This window comes from Crocodylus siamensis, chromosome 1 (genome assembly GCF_052110815.1).
Source record: "Crocodylus siamensis isolate JL-2025a chromosome 1, ASM5211081v1, whole genome shotgun sequence".
Classification (NCBI taxonomy): domain Eukaryota; kingdom Metazoa; phylum Chordata; order Crocodylia; family Crocodylidae; genus Crocodylus; species Crocodylus siamensis.
Window position 1 is genome coordinate 151,184,048 of NC_143395.1, and position 15,321 is coordinate 151,199,368.

The window sequence follows — 15,321 nt, forward strand, 5'->3', positions numbered from 1 at the left end:
CGGGCTCAGGCCTGTTCCTCCCTTTACCCTGCCACAGTGGCAGGGGGTTTGGGGAATGGGCCAGACTCCAAGCAGCAGGAGGGAAGGGGGGAGTGGGTTCAGACAGGGGTGGGGTGGGGCTCCATCCCCACCCACCCCCATCATTCTTAATGGACAATTGACTAGTGACACTATATTAGTCATCACATCAAGAAGTCATAGCTGCATATTGGTAGTGCCCCTAACTCTTCCATGCCGTCTCCAGGTCCCCATGGGGTTAAAGACGTTAATCAGCATCTCTCCACTGTCGGTGGGCCTCAGGAAGTCCTTGCTCCTCTCCTGGATGTTTTCACAAGCGAAGGGAAGTATACGGCCATTTACTACTCCTTCCACTGAAATACCAGAGTAAAAGTTATCTAGGGATGGTAGTTCAGCGTTCCTGAACTACCAAGCTTTTATTGTCTGAGGAACAGAGCTTCAGGACTGAAGTCTAACTAAAAGTTGTAACCAGAGAACTAATAAACAAAAGTTTGAGGAAAAAAATTGGTAGTTTCAAATGTCACGAAATTGGCAAAACAGAAAATAAAATCAGAGAAAGTTCTGTGTACTTAATGGACTCACTATCGTCGCTGGTAAAAAAAAACAAAGAAAGAATTGAGAGAACACTTCTGAATTTATTAAGGAGGAAATTACTATTTAATAAAATGATGTGCAAAGGACTTCCATAGTTTATAGTTCACAAACAATTACTTAAATAAGCTGTATTCAACTGTAGTTTTGAAACCTTTTTTTCCTACATACAGACAAATAATATTGGTGAAAAAATTAAAACGGCACAGTGATTTAGTTTACAAAAGCTGCTCTGAAGAAGTTTGGTAATGTAATTTTAAGTGAAAATTTCATAAGAAATGGTTTTAATTTAAAGAACAGATTTAATCCACATGCATGACAAAATAAGCCAAGTTGTTGAAGGTAGCGGTAATGTGCATTTCTAAACTCTCTAGAGGGCTGGTTTTGTGACATGATAGTAAATGTTCTGCACTAGTGAGTCTGGTGTGTGGTCTGGATTCAGTCCTAAACTGAGGGCCAAAATCACAGCAGTTTTATGTGCAATACCACAGACTTCAGAAACAGAGTGGGGTCTGCCATTGGTTTTAAAAGCAATAGAGTTCTAGATGCTTTTGTTATCAGTCAATTGGTACTCATTACCTCATTTTCCAACCAAACAAAGGATACAAGAAGATTTATACATTCCCCTGTCTTGTTTCAATTAACATTTATAAAAACTGTTTCTTTGTTCTGGTTATATGCTTTAATCCAGATTGAACTCCTGATCTAAAGCTTTTTTGAATGCATTTGGAATTTACTAACTTCAGTGAGCCTCAATTCAGTTTCCAAATGAACACAAGTCTGAGATACCTGCTGCTCCATAAACTCTTGGTTTGATAACATGAAATAAAACAGGACTGTCCAACTGGAGGCTTGCATTTAATATGCGGCTCATGGGCCCCAGTGGCCACCCCTTTTGCTGCCACGTGTTGGATGCTGTGGGGGGGCATGTGGGGGGGGAGCAGGGGAACAGTGTGCTATTGCCTAGGCTGCGGGGGGGGCAGGGCACGTGCTGGGAGTGGGGGATTGTTTATGCAGCCTGCATGGTGCATGGCCCCAGGGCTATACATAGGCACCATATAGGAAGGTAAGGCTGGAAGGGGTCTCATAGTCCCGTCCCCTGCTCAAAGCAGTATCGTCTCTGACTAAACCATCCCAGCCACGTGTCTTTCCAAACTGCTTCTGAAAGTTTCAAAGGGTGCACAATCTGTAATTTCTCTGAATAGCTTGTTCCAATGCTCTGCTTAACCACTCTCATTCATAATCACTACTTCAAATGAAGCCTCACCAGTACGAAATAGAACAGAAGAATCACTTCCCTGGATCACTTCTCACTTTCATCCCCTAGCGCTGCAACCAGTTGGACAGAGCTCACATAAAAGATCTATAATAGTTGTAAGAAAGGTTGCAAAAGACCATCTGACACCACCCTTAGAAGGTAAAGAGACTTGCCCAGGATTCATATACCTGATAGGCCTCAAACTTTTTTTTTTCCCCAGACTGATGTCAAAATTGTAACAGATTTAGCCAAAATGCTTCAGTTCACTCGTCTGGTTTTAATATTTTACTGGCAGAGGTTTCAAGTAACATAATATACAAACGTAATACCTGATTTGTAATTTTTTCACATTTCTAGGTAAAGCCACCAATAGGTTAAATGTAAAAAATATTTTTTAGGACTAGTTTTTTTCTTAATTTCATTAAGATTACATATTTTTGTGAGTAAAAGCAGAGGAACACACATATAACAATATGTTTCATGATTTATATTCACAAATATTTATATAGATCAGTTGACAAGAATATAATTTAATGTAAAAACAAAGCAGCTAATGCTGCACACAATCCTGTGCTAATGCTGCAGATTAACTGATCCTTCAAAGAACACAGATTAATGCATTTTGTATTCAAGCCTCTGTGGTGTCCATTGCCAGCAGTGGACTTCATGGTAAGAAAAATAAACTTCCAGCAACAACCATTTAAAACAAATCTTAGGTCCAAAAATTAAAAATAAAGCTATGATTCAAAAAGTCAGAAAACATTATTTGCATATCCTAACTGCTTAAAGACCTGAACCATATCCCGCTGAAATCAATGAGTGTTATTTCATGGCTTCAACAAGTTTTGAAAGTCTCCTGTGACTAGTTTCTTACTGATCTTCTACAGTACCTTCACAGTAGGAAGACTTAAAAGTGCTTTTAATCATGGCTTCAGTGTCAGAAGTAAAGTTTCTAAATCTTTCTGGGCCTCTCTATCCTGAGAGAGAGAAACAAACAAATATGCAGTTAGATGTGATATACCCCTTGTGTTGCATTGTTTTGTCATGCTAACGTACTTACACAGTTTTAAAATTTTTATTAACAACAGACAACACAGTTTTAATAGCCATGGAATGTGCAAAACTACAGACTGTATACTAAGTTAATTTGTCTTTATCAGTGATCACAAAACAAAGCCAGATGGCAGTCTTCTTCATGTGATGAAAAAAGTGAAAAAGTCAGCTGAGTTAAAGGACTCAGAAAATACAACACATTTTAAATCATCATTTATAGGCAAAGAAACTCCTGTTCCTCTTTGTTTGCCTAAATTGTCTCTAATAATGAGGAAAGAATAAATGGAAATAACTGAAAATGATAGAAAGCAAATGCAAGATATAACAAGCAATATTATACTATCAGTCCAGATTGACACATTATTATTGTAGCTGAATACCTCCCTTGGATACCTGCGTTGGGGGTAGGTACTGTATGGCCTAGGCCTTCTCTGGCCCAGCGTCTTACTGGAGGACGGCCTCCAGGATGGAGTATTAATGCTATCACAGCTGGTCTCCTGTGTTGCCTTTCTCGCCTACCATGTTTTTGATCTTTTTCTGAGGTGGGAGCTGGTTATGCTGGCTGATAAGTCTGGGCCCGTTGGAAGAATTTCTTTGTGGCACTCTGCCTCCCTTACCACACCCTAGATATTATCCAAATTCTTCTACTCGGGCATGACCCCTGGTTACAAGTATAGCAGTCTTTTCTACGCCACTGGGGTCCTGGTTAGGCCCTTTTAATTGATTCGATAGAAGCCAATCAGTGGGTCAGCTATTTGGTCCGCTGTTCATTCAGGGTTCAGCTCCTTCCATCAACTGGCTAACAGCCTTCAACAGTAAAGCAACTTAAATCAATTCACTCAATTAACTAACTGTGAATCAGCTACAGTCCCTTCCTTCATTCAGGGCTGGAAGTACTGCTCTGAGCTCCCTGACTACCAATCTGCACAGAGCATTCACTGAGGAAAGACGGCAAGGTGCTTCAGGCTCCAGCAGTGCTGCTTCTTCCACCTGAGGTAAGTGTGGGGTGGTTGTAATCCCTGGGACCTCCTCCACTGCCAGAGCTTCTCCCTCCAGAATATGTTGTCACTGGCAACCATAGGCTAAACTATCTACCTATTCATTTCTCAGAGCCTTGAAAAGCGTGCGTTGTGCAGCCTGCGCACTCCTGCCAGAGTATTCTCAGTAATGGGAAGAAATGTCACAACAAATTCAATGCCCCTTAAATTCCATCTCAATTAACCTCTCTTAGAGTGTCAGGTCCAAGGCTCTTAAAAGAAGATTTCGAAAACATACAATCTTTGCATCAAGAGATTGCCATGATTTGGTTCAGAATGAATACACATATGTTTATCTAGTTATGACGGTTCTATGGAACTTAGAAATAATTTTCAGGACTAAGCTAAGACATAAGTGTCCAGACATTGTTTTCAACAGTTTCAAAAAGGAAGATTTAATTCTATTTAATCCTAGTCTCACATTTCTCAGCCAAAAGCAATGATGTCCCAGGCTCTGGTATATTTCTGATCAGTATGTCAAAGTTACACAATATTCTTTTATTCACTCTACAAATTACATCATTTTAAAATAGGTCTTCAGTACAGTCATACATAAATACCTCTTCTCTTCAGAACAGGCAATAAAGGAAAGGAAATACATTGGCCAACCTTTTTGTTTAAAGAAAAAAAAGAAAACTGCACATTACTCCAGGCCAAAGGCTGGGCAATTGTTCTGCATCTTTCTCTGCTATTAAAAACAGGAATAAAAATGTGATTGTTTCTAAGAACTCTTGTAAAGGAGAGGCTGGTAACAGAACACAGCCTTTTCACTTATGGGATATCCCACTCTATCCAGAAAGGCTCAGAACAGCCTAGTACTAACTATAAACTAAGTACTGCTTGTCCTCAGTTTCTTGATACCATTTCATAAATAATGTGCCTGACTCAAACAGCCATTAACTAATATATAATTTCATAATATTGTTTTCCCTTTAAGATATTTCAATCAATCAAGTCCCCCACTTGCAACATGTTATGAAATTGCTGCACGCCACAAGATAGGGTGTTTTACATTCTCTCATGTTCTTCCTGTGGAAATATGCCATGATTTCTCAAGCTTCTCAAAATTAATACCACCAAGGCTGAAAAATTAAGTATGAGACTTTTGGCAACTCCTCATGCTCTAAGTGCACTTTATATGCAAAAATACTTTTTCAAAATGTCACAAAAACAGACATTTCAACTATCTTTATGGTTTGTGTTGCATAGTTATGTCTTCTACAAAAGACTTAAACTCAGTTTCTCCCAGTTAAATTACATAAATTTTAATATCCTTATTGTTCTGTGTCTAACCTCAAAAACCAAATCTCACCACCATTTGGTTACATTTTAATATGGTAATATAAAAGGGTGGCCTGCCCTCTTAATAGGAATCTGCCAGCCTGGCTGAGGAGCTACAGCTGTCAAAAGGCGGCTAATAAGGGAGTGGCTTGCTGGTGCTAAAAACCCTAGAAAGCAGAGGCACAGAGGGCACGTCCAGACGTGCATGGACATTTGGTTCCCCAGGGACAAGCAGCAGCAGTGCACCTTGCAAGGCAGCTACTTGTCCCTAGGGAATGCCTGTGCCACACGCACTTTGGTGTGCAGCAAGTTACCTCGGGGGTGGTAGGGGGAGGCTTCGGCCAGCACTGGGCTGACCCCAGCAGTCTTACCTGGGGTCCTGGGGGCCTCCTGGGGCTGCAGCCACAGTGATCCTGCTGGGTGAAGCCTGGCTGGCAGCCACAGCACAGCTCCAGACAGCGTGCTGTTTTTCAGCAGTGCATGCTGGATATCCAGGAGTCAAAAAAAACCCAACAAAAACCTGCAGAACACGCCCCACCCTCAAGCAGTGCCCAGAACACCATACTGTGCAGAATGTGGTGCTGCAAACGTGTTTGCAGCACCATGTACTGTACTACTGCGCTCATCTGTGCCCAGAGAGTGCAAACACAGAAGAAGCAATGGTGCGCTGAACTGCATGGAAGACAAGACAGCTGTGAAGATAAGAACCAAGGGGGACATTTCCCAGTGTCAAGGTTTTGTAAATTTGCTATGCTTGTTTAAAGACTCTATTGCTGAGGGACTGTTCAAGGGAACAAAAACCAGCCTGGAAAAGATGCTGTTTAATACTGGGGCTGGCTGAGGCACTGTTCAGGGAACACAAGCCTGCCTGAAGAAGGCCACAGTGTGGCAACCTAGGTACAGGTAGTCAACACATCCTGAACTTGTGACAGCTAAGCACCAACCTTCCACAAAATAAAACTAGCTTCCTCCCCACTCCAACCCCTAGCTTATGTTGCAATCTGAATTTATACATGAACTGATGCATAAATTACTTTTTCAACCTGAAATAAGTTTAGGGTGGGTGAAGTTTCAGTAAGAAAACTGCACATTTTCGTTTCAGGTTGACTGACATTATTCACAGAGTTCTACTTTACAAGTAATTTCTTCAGAAAAATACCCAACTATGCCCCTTTCTTGTTTCTGTACAAATGTTGATATTCTTGATGGTGGTGGTTTACCAGGACTTTTAGCTCCTTCCCACAACAAGTTATTGAGAAGAGGCAGCCTTAACAGGACTTACCAAGAGACTTACTTTTACCCATAAATCTGATTCTCCTGTGGTCCCTAAATGAATAAAATTTCTATTCAAAATTTTGTAGTATTGTAATCTTGTTTTAATTATTCTCTGCCATGTCTTACCTTAAAAATATCCTAGCCTAGACCTCAAATTAGATTTATTGCCTAGCAAAGGGACTTCAAATTAGATACAGCAGAGTATTTGACCTTGCAAAGTCTAGTAAATAGATCCAGTTTTGAGATGGGAAAAGACATGTTTTGGAAGATGCTAGCCAAAGAGTTACAAACATCAAAATGACCTGTTGTGGCACAACACACTTTCAAAGGAAGACAAATGACTAAAGTCTGCAATTCTTATTTGCACTCACTCTCTTTCTAAGGTCCCTGGCAGACATTACAGTTATGGCATGAATAACACAAGTGTTGATAGTGAGAGAAGTCAGCTGGCTCCCCTCACACACAGCAGATTCAAAGCCATATGGTGGCAGCCCCACATGGGAGGATGTGGGCACACAGCTATTTAAGTGCTAAGCTGGGGGACTCAATCAACTCCACATAACACAGCAAATTCAAAACTAAGCACCTGCAGCCTGACATGCAGGGTTGTGGGCATGTTGCTTTGAACCTGTCAGTGCAGCTGGAGTCTGAAATTATGATCCAGAGCTCCACCTATACTGGCAAGTAGAAAGGGCACAACTGAGATCTGATCCCAATATCAAGCATCTTAGCATGCACATGTGGCATAGCAGGGCCCATGATTTTTTGGGATCAGAGCCCATCACACCATTAATTAAAATCATAAAATCATAGAAAAATTAGGGTTGGAAGGGACCTCAGGAAAGAAAGAAACTCAGGAAGGGACCCCTGGCTCAAAGCAGAACCATCCACCCCTATCTATATCATTCCAGCCAAGGCTTTGTCTAGCTGGGTCGTAAAATCCATCAAGGATGGAGTTCAGGGCTCTAATACACACACATGCACATGAATGATAAGCCATATCTTGTTCTACCTGTTAGGCATCAATTCTATTACACCCTGTTCAAGTGCTTGAAAAATCCATAAATCAAAAGGTGGGTGGGTCCTCCTTGCTGCTCTGTGTGACTTATTGTTAGGGCTAAGGTGAAGGCATGTAACAAAAGTAGATGCAGTAATGGTTTTTCTGGGACTTAAGCAGGGTAAAATAGGATCATATATAGATGCTTAAATGGTATTTAGACACCTAATAGGTGAATGGGATCTGACCCAATGTTTTTAGCCCTTTTCTTTGCAGTGAAAATATTCAAAATATGAACCTATCATTAGGAACATAATAAGTACCACACTGGGTGAGATGAATGGCCTATTGAACCCATATCCTATCTGTGACAGTGCCAGAAGTGGATGCTAGAGAGAGAGCAATGAATCAGATACATCTAGAGTGATCTCTCCCCTAACCATTACCTTTCCTGGCACCCACCATTACTGGTTTAGAGATGCCAGAGAAAACATCTCCAACTGTTCTGTTTAACAGCTATTAATAGATCTATCATCCACAAATGTCTAGTCCCTTGTTGAATTTGGCTATGCTATCTGCCTCTACTACCTCCTCTTAACTACATGTTCCTACAAGTTAACTACACATTGCATTAAAAAGTACTTTCTCTAGTTTTAAACCTGTCACCTACTAATCTCAGTGGGTGCCTCCTAGTTCTAGTATTCTGGGAGTTGGTGAACAACAGTTCCCTGTTCACTTGGTCTACACCCTTCATGACTGCATAGATGTCTATCACATCCCCGCTTAGCTTTTTCTCCTTTCCAGACTGAAGAGACCTCTTCTTCTTTTTTGTCTCTCTTTGTATAGCAACTGCTCAGTACTCCTGATCATTTTGGTTGCCCTGCTCTGTGCCTTTTCTAGTTCTACCACCTCCTTTTTGAGATGTGGGAAGCAGAACTGCACACAGTATTCAAGATGAGAGTGGACCACATTAGGGATAGTGTGGTGACTTATACATACATATAAAAAACCCCTTATATCTACATTCCTTCCAACTGCTGCATTTTTGTCTCTGTTCAGGGATCCTGCTGATCTCTAGGTTTCTCAGCTGACTACTCTGACTTTTCTGCCCCCTTTCCCCAAATCCCACAATATTAATGCTTGTTTCTGGGTGCATATTTGCCTCCTTATAGACTTTATAAAATCTGCAAGAGCCACTCTAGCCCTTAAAAGAATCCATGCAAGACTCATGGTCCCTGCTAACTTACGAAGGTTACCAAGACATTTACTGTACATTGCTAAAACTTTTTAAATGTTTGTATTTTTTAACTGTTTACCTTTAGCTCTGAATTCCCAGTGCTTTTAACAGTTGTAATTTTTTACCATCAACACAATGCTGTAATATAGTCTCAATCTTAATGCCAGTTCAATACAGCTATTGTCTGAATTTTCAATAAGACGCTGCTATATCCCCACTACACTTAAACAACTCCTACTTTGCTTTTTTTTCAGGTCTTCTAAGCCTAATATTTTCTCTTTATTTTTTTAATAACCCTTATTCTTCCTATTTATTTTTCTAAAAAGCCTTGGATTATTGGAACTGCTCAGTTTTTTCAAAGAAATTCACTATTTCCCCCTTTATTATCCTTTTTCCTAACAGTAAGTTTAGCACTCCCAGGAGGTAAGTGTGTCATGTTCCCAGAGGCTCAGATGCAGGAGATAAAAACTCAGGTTTTTCCTTCTATTTTGCTTTTTTTTTCTCTTAGTCATGATAAAGTCTTTTTTTTAGGGTTTCTTGCTACAAGTGTCACTCCTGAGAGCATGTAAGATTCTTTGCTGAAAACAAGGAATCAGTGTTTTCAGGCTGGAACTGTAAAAACTTAGCCCTTTGCTGTTTTTACATTTCAAATACGTGCTCATATTTTCACTTCAAATTACAACACTTTTTCTCTCAAAAATTCACAAAATTTTTTATCATGTTATTCCACCATATCTAGTTTGAACAGAATTTAATGTAATGCTTTTCATATTTGAGGTCTCTCAAAATTCCATTATAAAGTAATGAGTTTTAGAAATGGGACTGCAATGACTAGTAGACAGAGTAGCCATTATATACTCAACAATGGGTCACACATAGCCTTGAACATAAAAAAAATATTTTCTTGAGACAAATGTTTCCCAGGACCTTAAGCTTATCCACCTGGACAGCAACCAGAGGCAAGCAGGACAATTTAATATCTTATGCACCTCAAAAGTGCTAAACAGTGCTTTACAATATGAGAAGATTTATGATCAAGGGATGATCATGACTCAAAGCCTTCAGTTCAGTATGGTGAAAAAAAGAAAGGACTCCAATATAGTTCTGTGGCATCAGTTTAATCTTCCAAATCGAATCTGTATTGTGACTCCTGCATTCCTTTATGTAAAAAAAAAATATGCATGCTACTGTGGAGGTTGTTTATTTAAGAGCTGCCAAGCTGATTTATAGGAATTATCTTTAAGAAGTTTCAGGGGTATAGGTTGTACCAGTGTTGATTTAGGGCAGGGCCACTGCCGCCTCTGTGCTGTCCAGTGCATGAGCTCTGGGCAGGCAGTAGCAGCAAACACAGCCCAGCATGGCAAGCAGGGGGCGGGCCCGGAGTCAGCATGGGGCCCAGGCTGGCAGCAGGGGTGGGTTACAAGCTGGTGCTGAGCACGGGGAAAGGTGGCCCCTCCCTCACACTGTGCCGCAGCTGCTTGCAGCCCACCTGTGGCTGCCTGTGCCTGCTCAGGACAGCCCTGTGGAGGCTACGAGTAGCTGCAGCAGGGAGCGCCGGCCATGGGGCAGGCAAGGGGCCACTTTTCCCTGCACTCTGCACCAGCTCCTTCCCTGCCAGCGAGCAGGGGGTTGAGGCTGTGTGCTGTCACCCACCTGTACCATGGGGCTGGGGGGGCACTGGGAGTGAGTGGGTGTGGGTGCACAGAGCCTGCACCCATGTCCTGGGGCCAGCGCCAGCAGGGCCCAGAGCAGGGTGGCAGGAGTATAGGGGGCCCAGCTGGCAGGGGCTCTATGGAGCCGGAGCAGCTCCCCGCTTTCCCTGCTGGTGCAGCCCAGCCTGGCTCCACAGACCCCTGCCAGCCTATGCCCTGCTCTGGGCACCACCAGTGCAGACCCTGGGACATTGGTCCCAAGACATTGGCACATTAGTCCCAAGATCATGAACAGGGGCGGGGTACCTGTCAAGGGGCGGGGCTACCCATGCAGCCCTCAACAGCTTGCCAAAACTGGATAAGTGACCCTTGCCTGAAATAATCGCCCACTCCAGTCTAGGGACACAGGCACTGGCAGACAAGTTTCTTCGTGTAAATCTGGTATCTTTTATTAGACCAACTCAAATACTTGGAGACTTCTTTAAGAAGTTTGTCATTTCACTTGAGAATTTTTAGCTGTTCTGTTTGGAGACTTATTTATAATCTGCAATTGATGATTTTTTTCCTCCTGTTCATGGGGGAGCTGCTCCCATCAACACCTTCTCCTGCAGCTTCGCCACAGGAAGAAATACATCCTGTAGCTGGGAAAGCAGAGAAGGTATCTAAGAATAAGTTAACACTAAGGTCAAAGAACTTTGTTGATTAAACCTTTTGTTTTCTAGGATCAACATTATGAATATAATATAGCCTGAGCCAAAGATGCTAAGCACCAGTTCTGAAGGATGAAGCCATCACTAACTATGTTTCTCTTCTTGGGTTTGTGCAGAACGGCTAATTGTACCATGACATATTCTTTATTTCTTGTTCCTTAAAACCAACCAGGCCAAGGACTTTATTATTTAGTCTATTATTGATAATTGAGTTTCTGAAAATATTTGTTGATGTACACATGTACCTCAATCAGCAACAGTACTTTAAACACATTATAATCAAGGAATTCCTACCAGAAGAGACATTTTTAATCATTTGAGATGCTGTGTATGATTACAGTTGGAAAGACTGACAGATTTCTAGCATGACTGTGACAGTATCCAAAGCGATGTGTCAGATGATAACCTTGAGACTGTGCATGACTATAAGATGAAGCAATCTACAGACTTGCTTCTTATAGCTGTCTGACCTATTTCTTATGCTTCAATCTGTGAGCTATGTATTTTCAAATCTGTTGCTACTTTACACACTTCCCTGGTATCCATTTACCATTTTCTTTCCATGAGTCTCCTCAGTCTTAGAACAGTCTCTTCTCTCCCTTAACTGATTAATCATTCTTCCTACCCTAAACTCCAAACCCATAACATTTCAGTAGTTTTTCCAACATATTTTTCCAATTTTGGTAACAGTCTTCCTCTAATACAATAATCAGTTCAGTACACAATATTCTGATTCAGATGTGACTAGTGCTGAAATTTAGCATCAGCACAACTGGCACAATTCACATTCCAAATCTCTACATTATATTTGCTCTTTGCTTGTTTTTCATCATACAGATTGGTTTTACTGCATTACTCACTATTACCCCAATGCCTTTTCTTCCCTGGATTTCTTCTAAATCTAATCCAAAATATATCATACATAAGAGGCCAAGTCAAGCAAACAATAATTCTGGTCCAAAAACACTGTAAAATCTATACAATCAGCCACAGCAGAAAGGGGCAAATTGTTACATTGTTTAGTTGAACAGGGGCGTTTGAATGCTCATTGCTTAATCTTATATAAACCTCCACAGTTCTGATTATCACTATTCATCTGCATCCAGTTAGCATTTTTAAACACCAGAAAACCTGATGATGATGGAGAACTAATAGACTGTTTAACAGAAGTTTTTTTTTTTTAACACTGAACAGAGTCTATGGTATCTCAAGACGTCTTCAAGCATGCACACAATGAAGAGAACAGATCCTTTTGTTTTGCTATGTGTAGGGCATGTAGTGTCCACCATAACCAGGTGTTCTGTCTTGGTATGTAATTACTGCATAGTGTCTGAACTGATTAACTGCAACCCCATTTGGACAGCATTAGGGTGTATTTGAAGGAAAACATAAATCTATTCAGGAAAGCTTGTACAAGCATACAGAACTATCCATGCTTACACACTGGTTCAGTTACAAATGGTTCCCCTTAAATTACTATTTTTTATTTTTTCTACAACAAAGTGCTGCAAAAAAATTATCACTAATTGATAGCAGACTTTTAATATCAGTAAAAAAAAAGGAAAACAGAAAGCATATTGCAACAAAGTAAAAAAAAAGAACACCACACTAAGATTATTCATGTTCATATCTGTACCAATAATAACACAAGATGATATCACACTTAAGCAACGCTTGCCTAGTTAACTATTGTGATATACCAAGCTGGGTTGATATTAAGGCCCACCCAAGACAGTGTCGGAACATGTTAATACTGTACATTCTATACTTGTCAATCAAATTATAGTTCTATGTTAATGTCTTTCTCCTGCACTTCAAAGAACTGAATGGAATAATGCCAGTTGGACTACTTCTCTCTCTTTCTTCTCCTTAGCACATAACCTGTGCTAAAAGCGGGGTCCTCAACTGACAAAATGCATGATTGTCTTTTGACACTCTAGAACATCAGAATATTTTCAGCTGTAGATCAGTAATTATGAAACTTGTTTCCATGGGAGATCAGAGAGTGAATGCTAATCCTAGCAGTACTGCCTGTTCTACATAAAACGAAATAAACCATTTCAAGACTTTCAAATGGCTGAAGAACATGTTGCATTCACTGCTGTAACCAATCAATGCTAATCTAGTTCAAATTGTATCAGGTTAATGGCAGTGTGCCTGAAGAAAATGAAGGCAAACTGAAACAATGTCCTATGCTACTGGTCCCTGTGTACTGGTGGCCTTAAAAAGTAATTGTAGAATATTAGGCTTTCAAGAGCAGAAATATAAATTGTGGGATAGATATCCAGAGCTGTTAGACAGACATCTATTAGAACAGCTCAAGTGAAGGTGAGAGAGAGAAAGAAGGTTCCACTGTTAAAAGGCTAAATGATATAGCTTTATTACTGTACTTTATTACTTTGATACAACATTAATGAGTGCAGTAGTTACACTAGAAAAGTTTTAGCACTTTTAGAACCCACCTCATTGGTAACTGATAAAACTGACAGTGCAGAATCACAGTACTTCAGTGCATTGCTTTTCTGGCCAAGTTTGTTGTAGCACTAAGAAGGAAAAAAGAAGTGTTAAAGTAATTATAGACAGCTGCCAAACTAACAAAAGAATATATGAATTGTTTTTTTAACAAGCAAATCATTTTAACTACCTTTGCCAAATAGACATAATTATATTTGGAATATCCAGGATGCATTTCTTCAGCCTGGGTAATGAAATACAGGAAACAAGAGAGACAAAAAAATAGCACAATAAGACTTATGTGGTCAACATACAGTTTTCAATAATGCACAACGCTTCCTCAAAGACTAGGCTGGGGGTTTTTTTGCTGTCTAAATCATCTCCAACTGTATGCTTCATTATTCTTAAGACTTGCTTAACACATATATGCCTGAAATTATGATGGTTAATACGCAAAATCTGGAAAAAAGTAGTACTTTGAGATTCTTCTCAAGTCACTGATCCTATCTCCCTTAAAATCCTGCACACCACCAAAAAGTTTGTCATTCTAGGTACAAAGTCAACTGTATTCCCTTATTTTATCATGAGATGAGAGATTATAATGAATTATGCTTTAATTAATAATCCTCTTATCCCTTAATGACTTATGGTCAACAGAATATTTTTAATACATGTTCCTGAAATATAAATAAAAAATATTCACCCTTTTTAAACATACACAAGACATGCAAATTAGAATGATGATTGTACATTTTACAAAATTTCTCTTAAGCAACGGGCTATTTCAGTCAATAACCACAACACAGGAACTAAGAATTTACTGATGATGATATACTTATGCCCCATGAGTTGCTGCTTTTGGTGGCAAAGTATGTATCATCAGCCTAAAATGAGAAAAATAATTTTGGTGCAGAAGATCTACTTTACAGCATCAATGACAGAGACCCTGTGCCAAAGCCCACTAAAGTCAATGGGAGTCTTTCTAATGACTTCAGTGGGCTTTCAAATCAAGCCGTAACAAGATAAATAATTGTTATACAACAGAAGATTTAAAAAAAATCTATTTTTAAACAGAGGAGGGACATGAAAAGGCAAGCCTGATACTGTAGAAAAATGTGAGAAACTGTTCAACTGTCCACAATGTTCATGTTGATAAACATCTATACCTTTGAATTAAGTTGAATAACAAGAAAATCCATGCATACACTTTTCTTGAAACTGTACAATTAACACAATTGCATTTTAAGTGCTTATTTTAGAACCAGGATCAATTCCACTTATTAATTATCTTAGTACAATCCTATTCTACTCCACTTGAGTCCCTGAAAATCCATTAACGTAAAAGGCAGGTAGGTGACCCTCTTCCTTGCCACTTTTCGTGACTTAGTCTTAGGGCTACTTTTCTCTCAATCCAAGACTAGGGCTAAAATGAATAGGTGTTATAAAAGTAGATGCATTAATTGTTTTTCAGGTACTTGAGCAGGGTGAAACAGTGTCACACACTTTAGTGCCACTTTAACTTCTAATAGGTGGAACAGGATTCAAGCCAAAGCAACTTGCTTACATCAGGCAGGTAAACGCTTTGGCTGTTTCACCCTGCTCAAGTACCTGAAAAACAATTAATGCATCTACTCTTATAACACCTATTATAACACCTATTCATTTTAGCCCTAGTCTTGGATTGAGAAAAAAGTAGCCCTAAGACTAAGTCACAAAAAGTGGCTGAAGGAAGAGGGTCACCTACCTGCCTTTTATCTT

General features: G+C 40.0%; 1 protein-coding gene across 3 annotated transcripts in view; it reads right to left on the reverse strand.

Annotated features, from left to right (window-relative positions):
* Positions 1 to 230: 230 nt before the first annotated feature.
* RMDN2 (regulator of microtubule dynamics 2) overlaps positions 231 to 15,321 on the reverse strand; it is a 70,160-nt gene continuing 55,069 nt past the window's right edge. For all 3 annotated transcript variants that reach the window (XM_090045453.1, XM_090045460.1, XM_090045470.1), the window contains exons 9-11: positions 13,754 to 13,807; positions 13,572 to 13,652; positions 231 to 2,844 (exon numbers count right to left, since the gene is read on the reverse strand). In XM_090045453.1, coding sequence (XP_089901579.1) covers positions 2,791 to 2,844; positions 13,572 to 13,652; positions 13,754 to 13,807 — 189 coding nt within the window. In that variant the 3' untranslated portion in view covers positions 231 to 2,790. The remainder of the gene's footprint in view (positions 2,845 to 13,571; positions 13,653 to 13,753; positions 13,808 to 15,321) is intronic.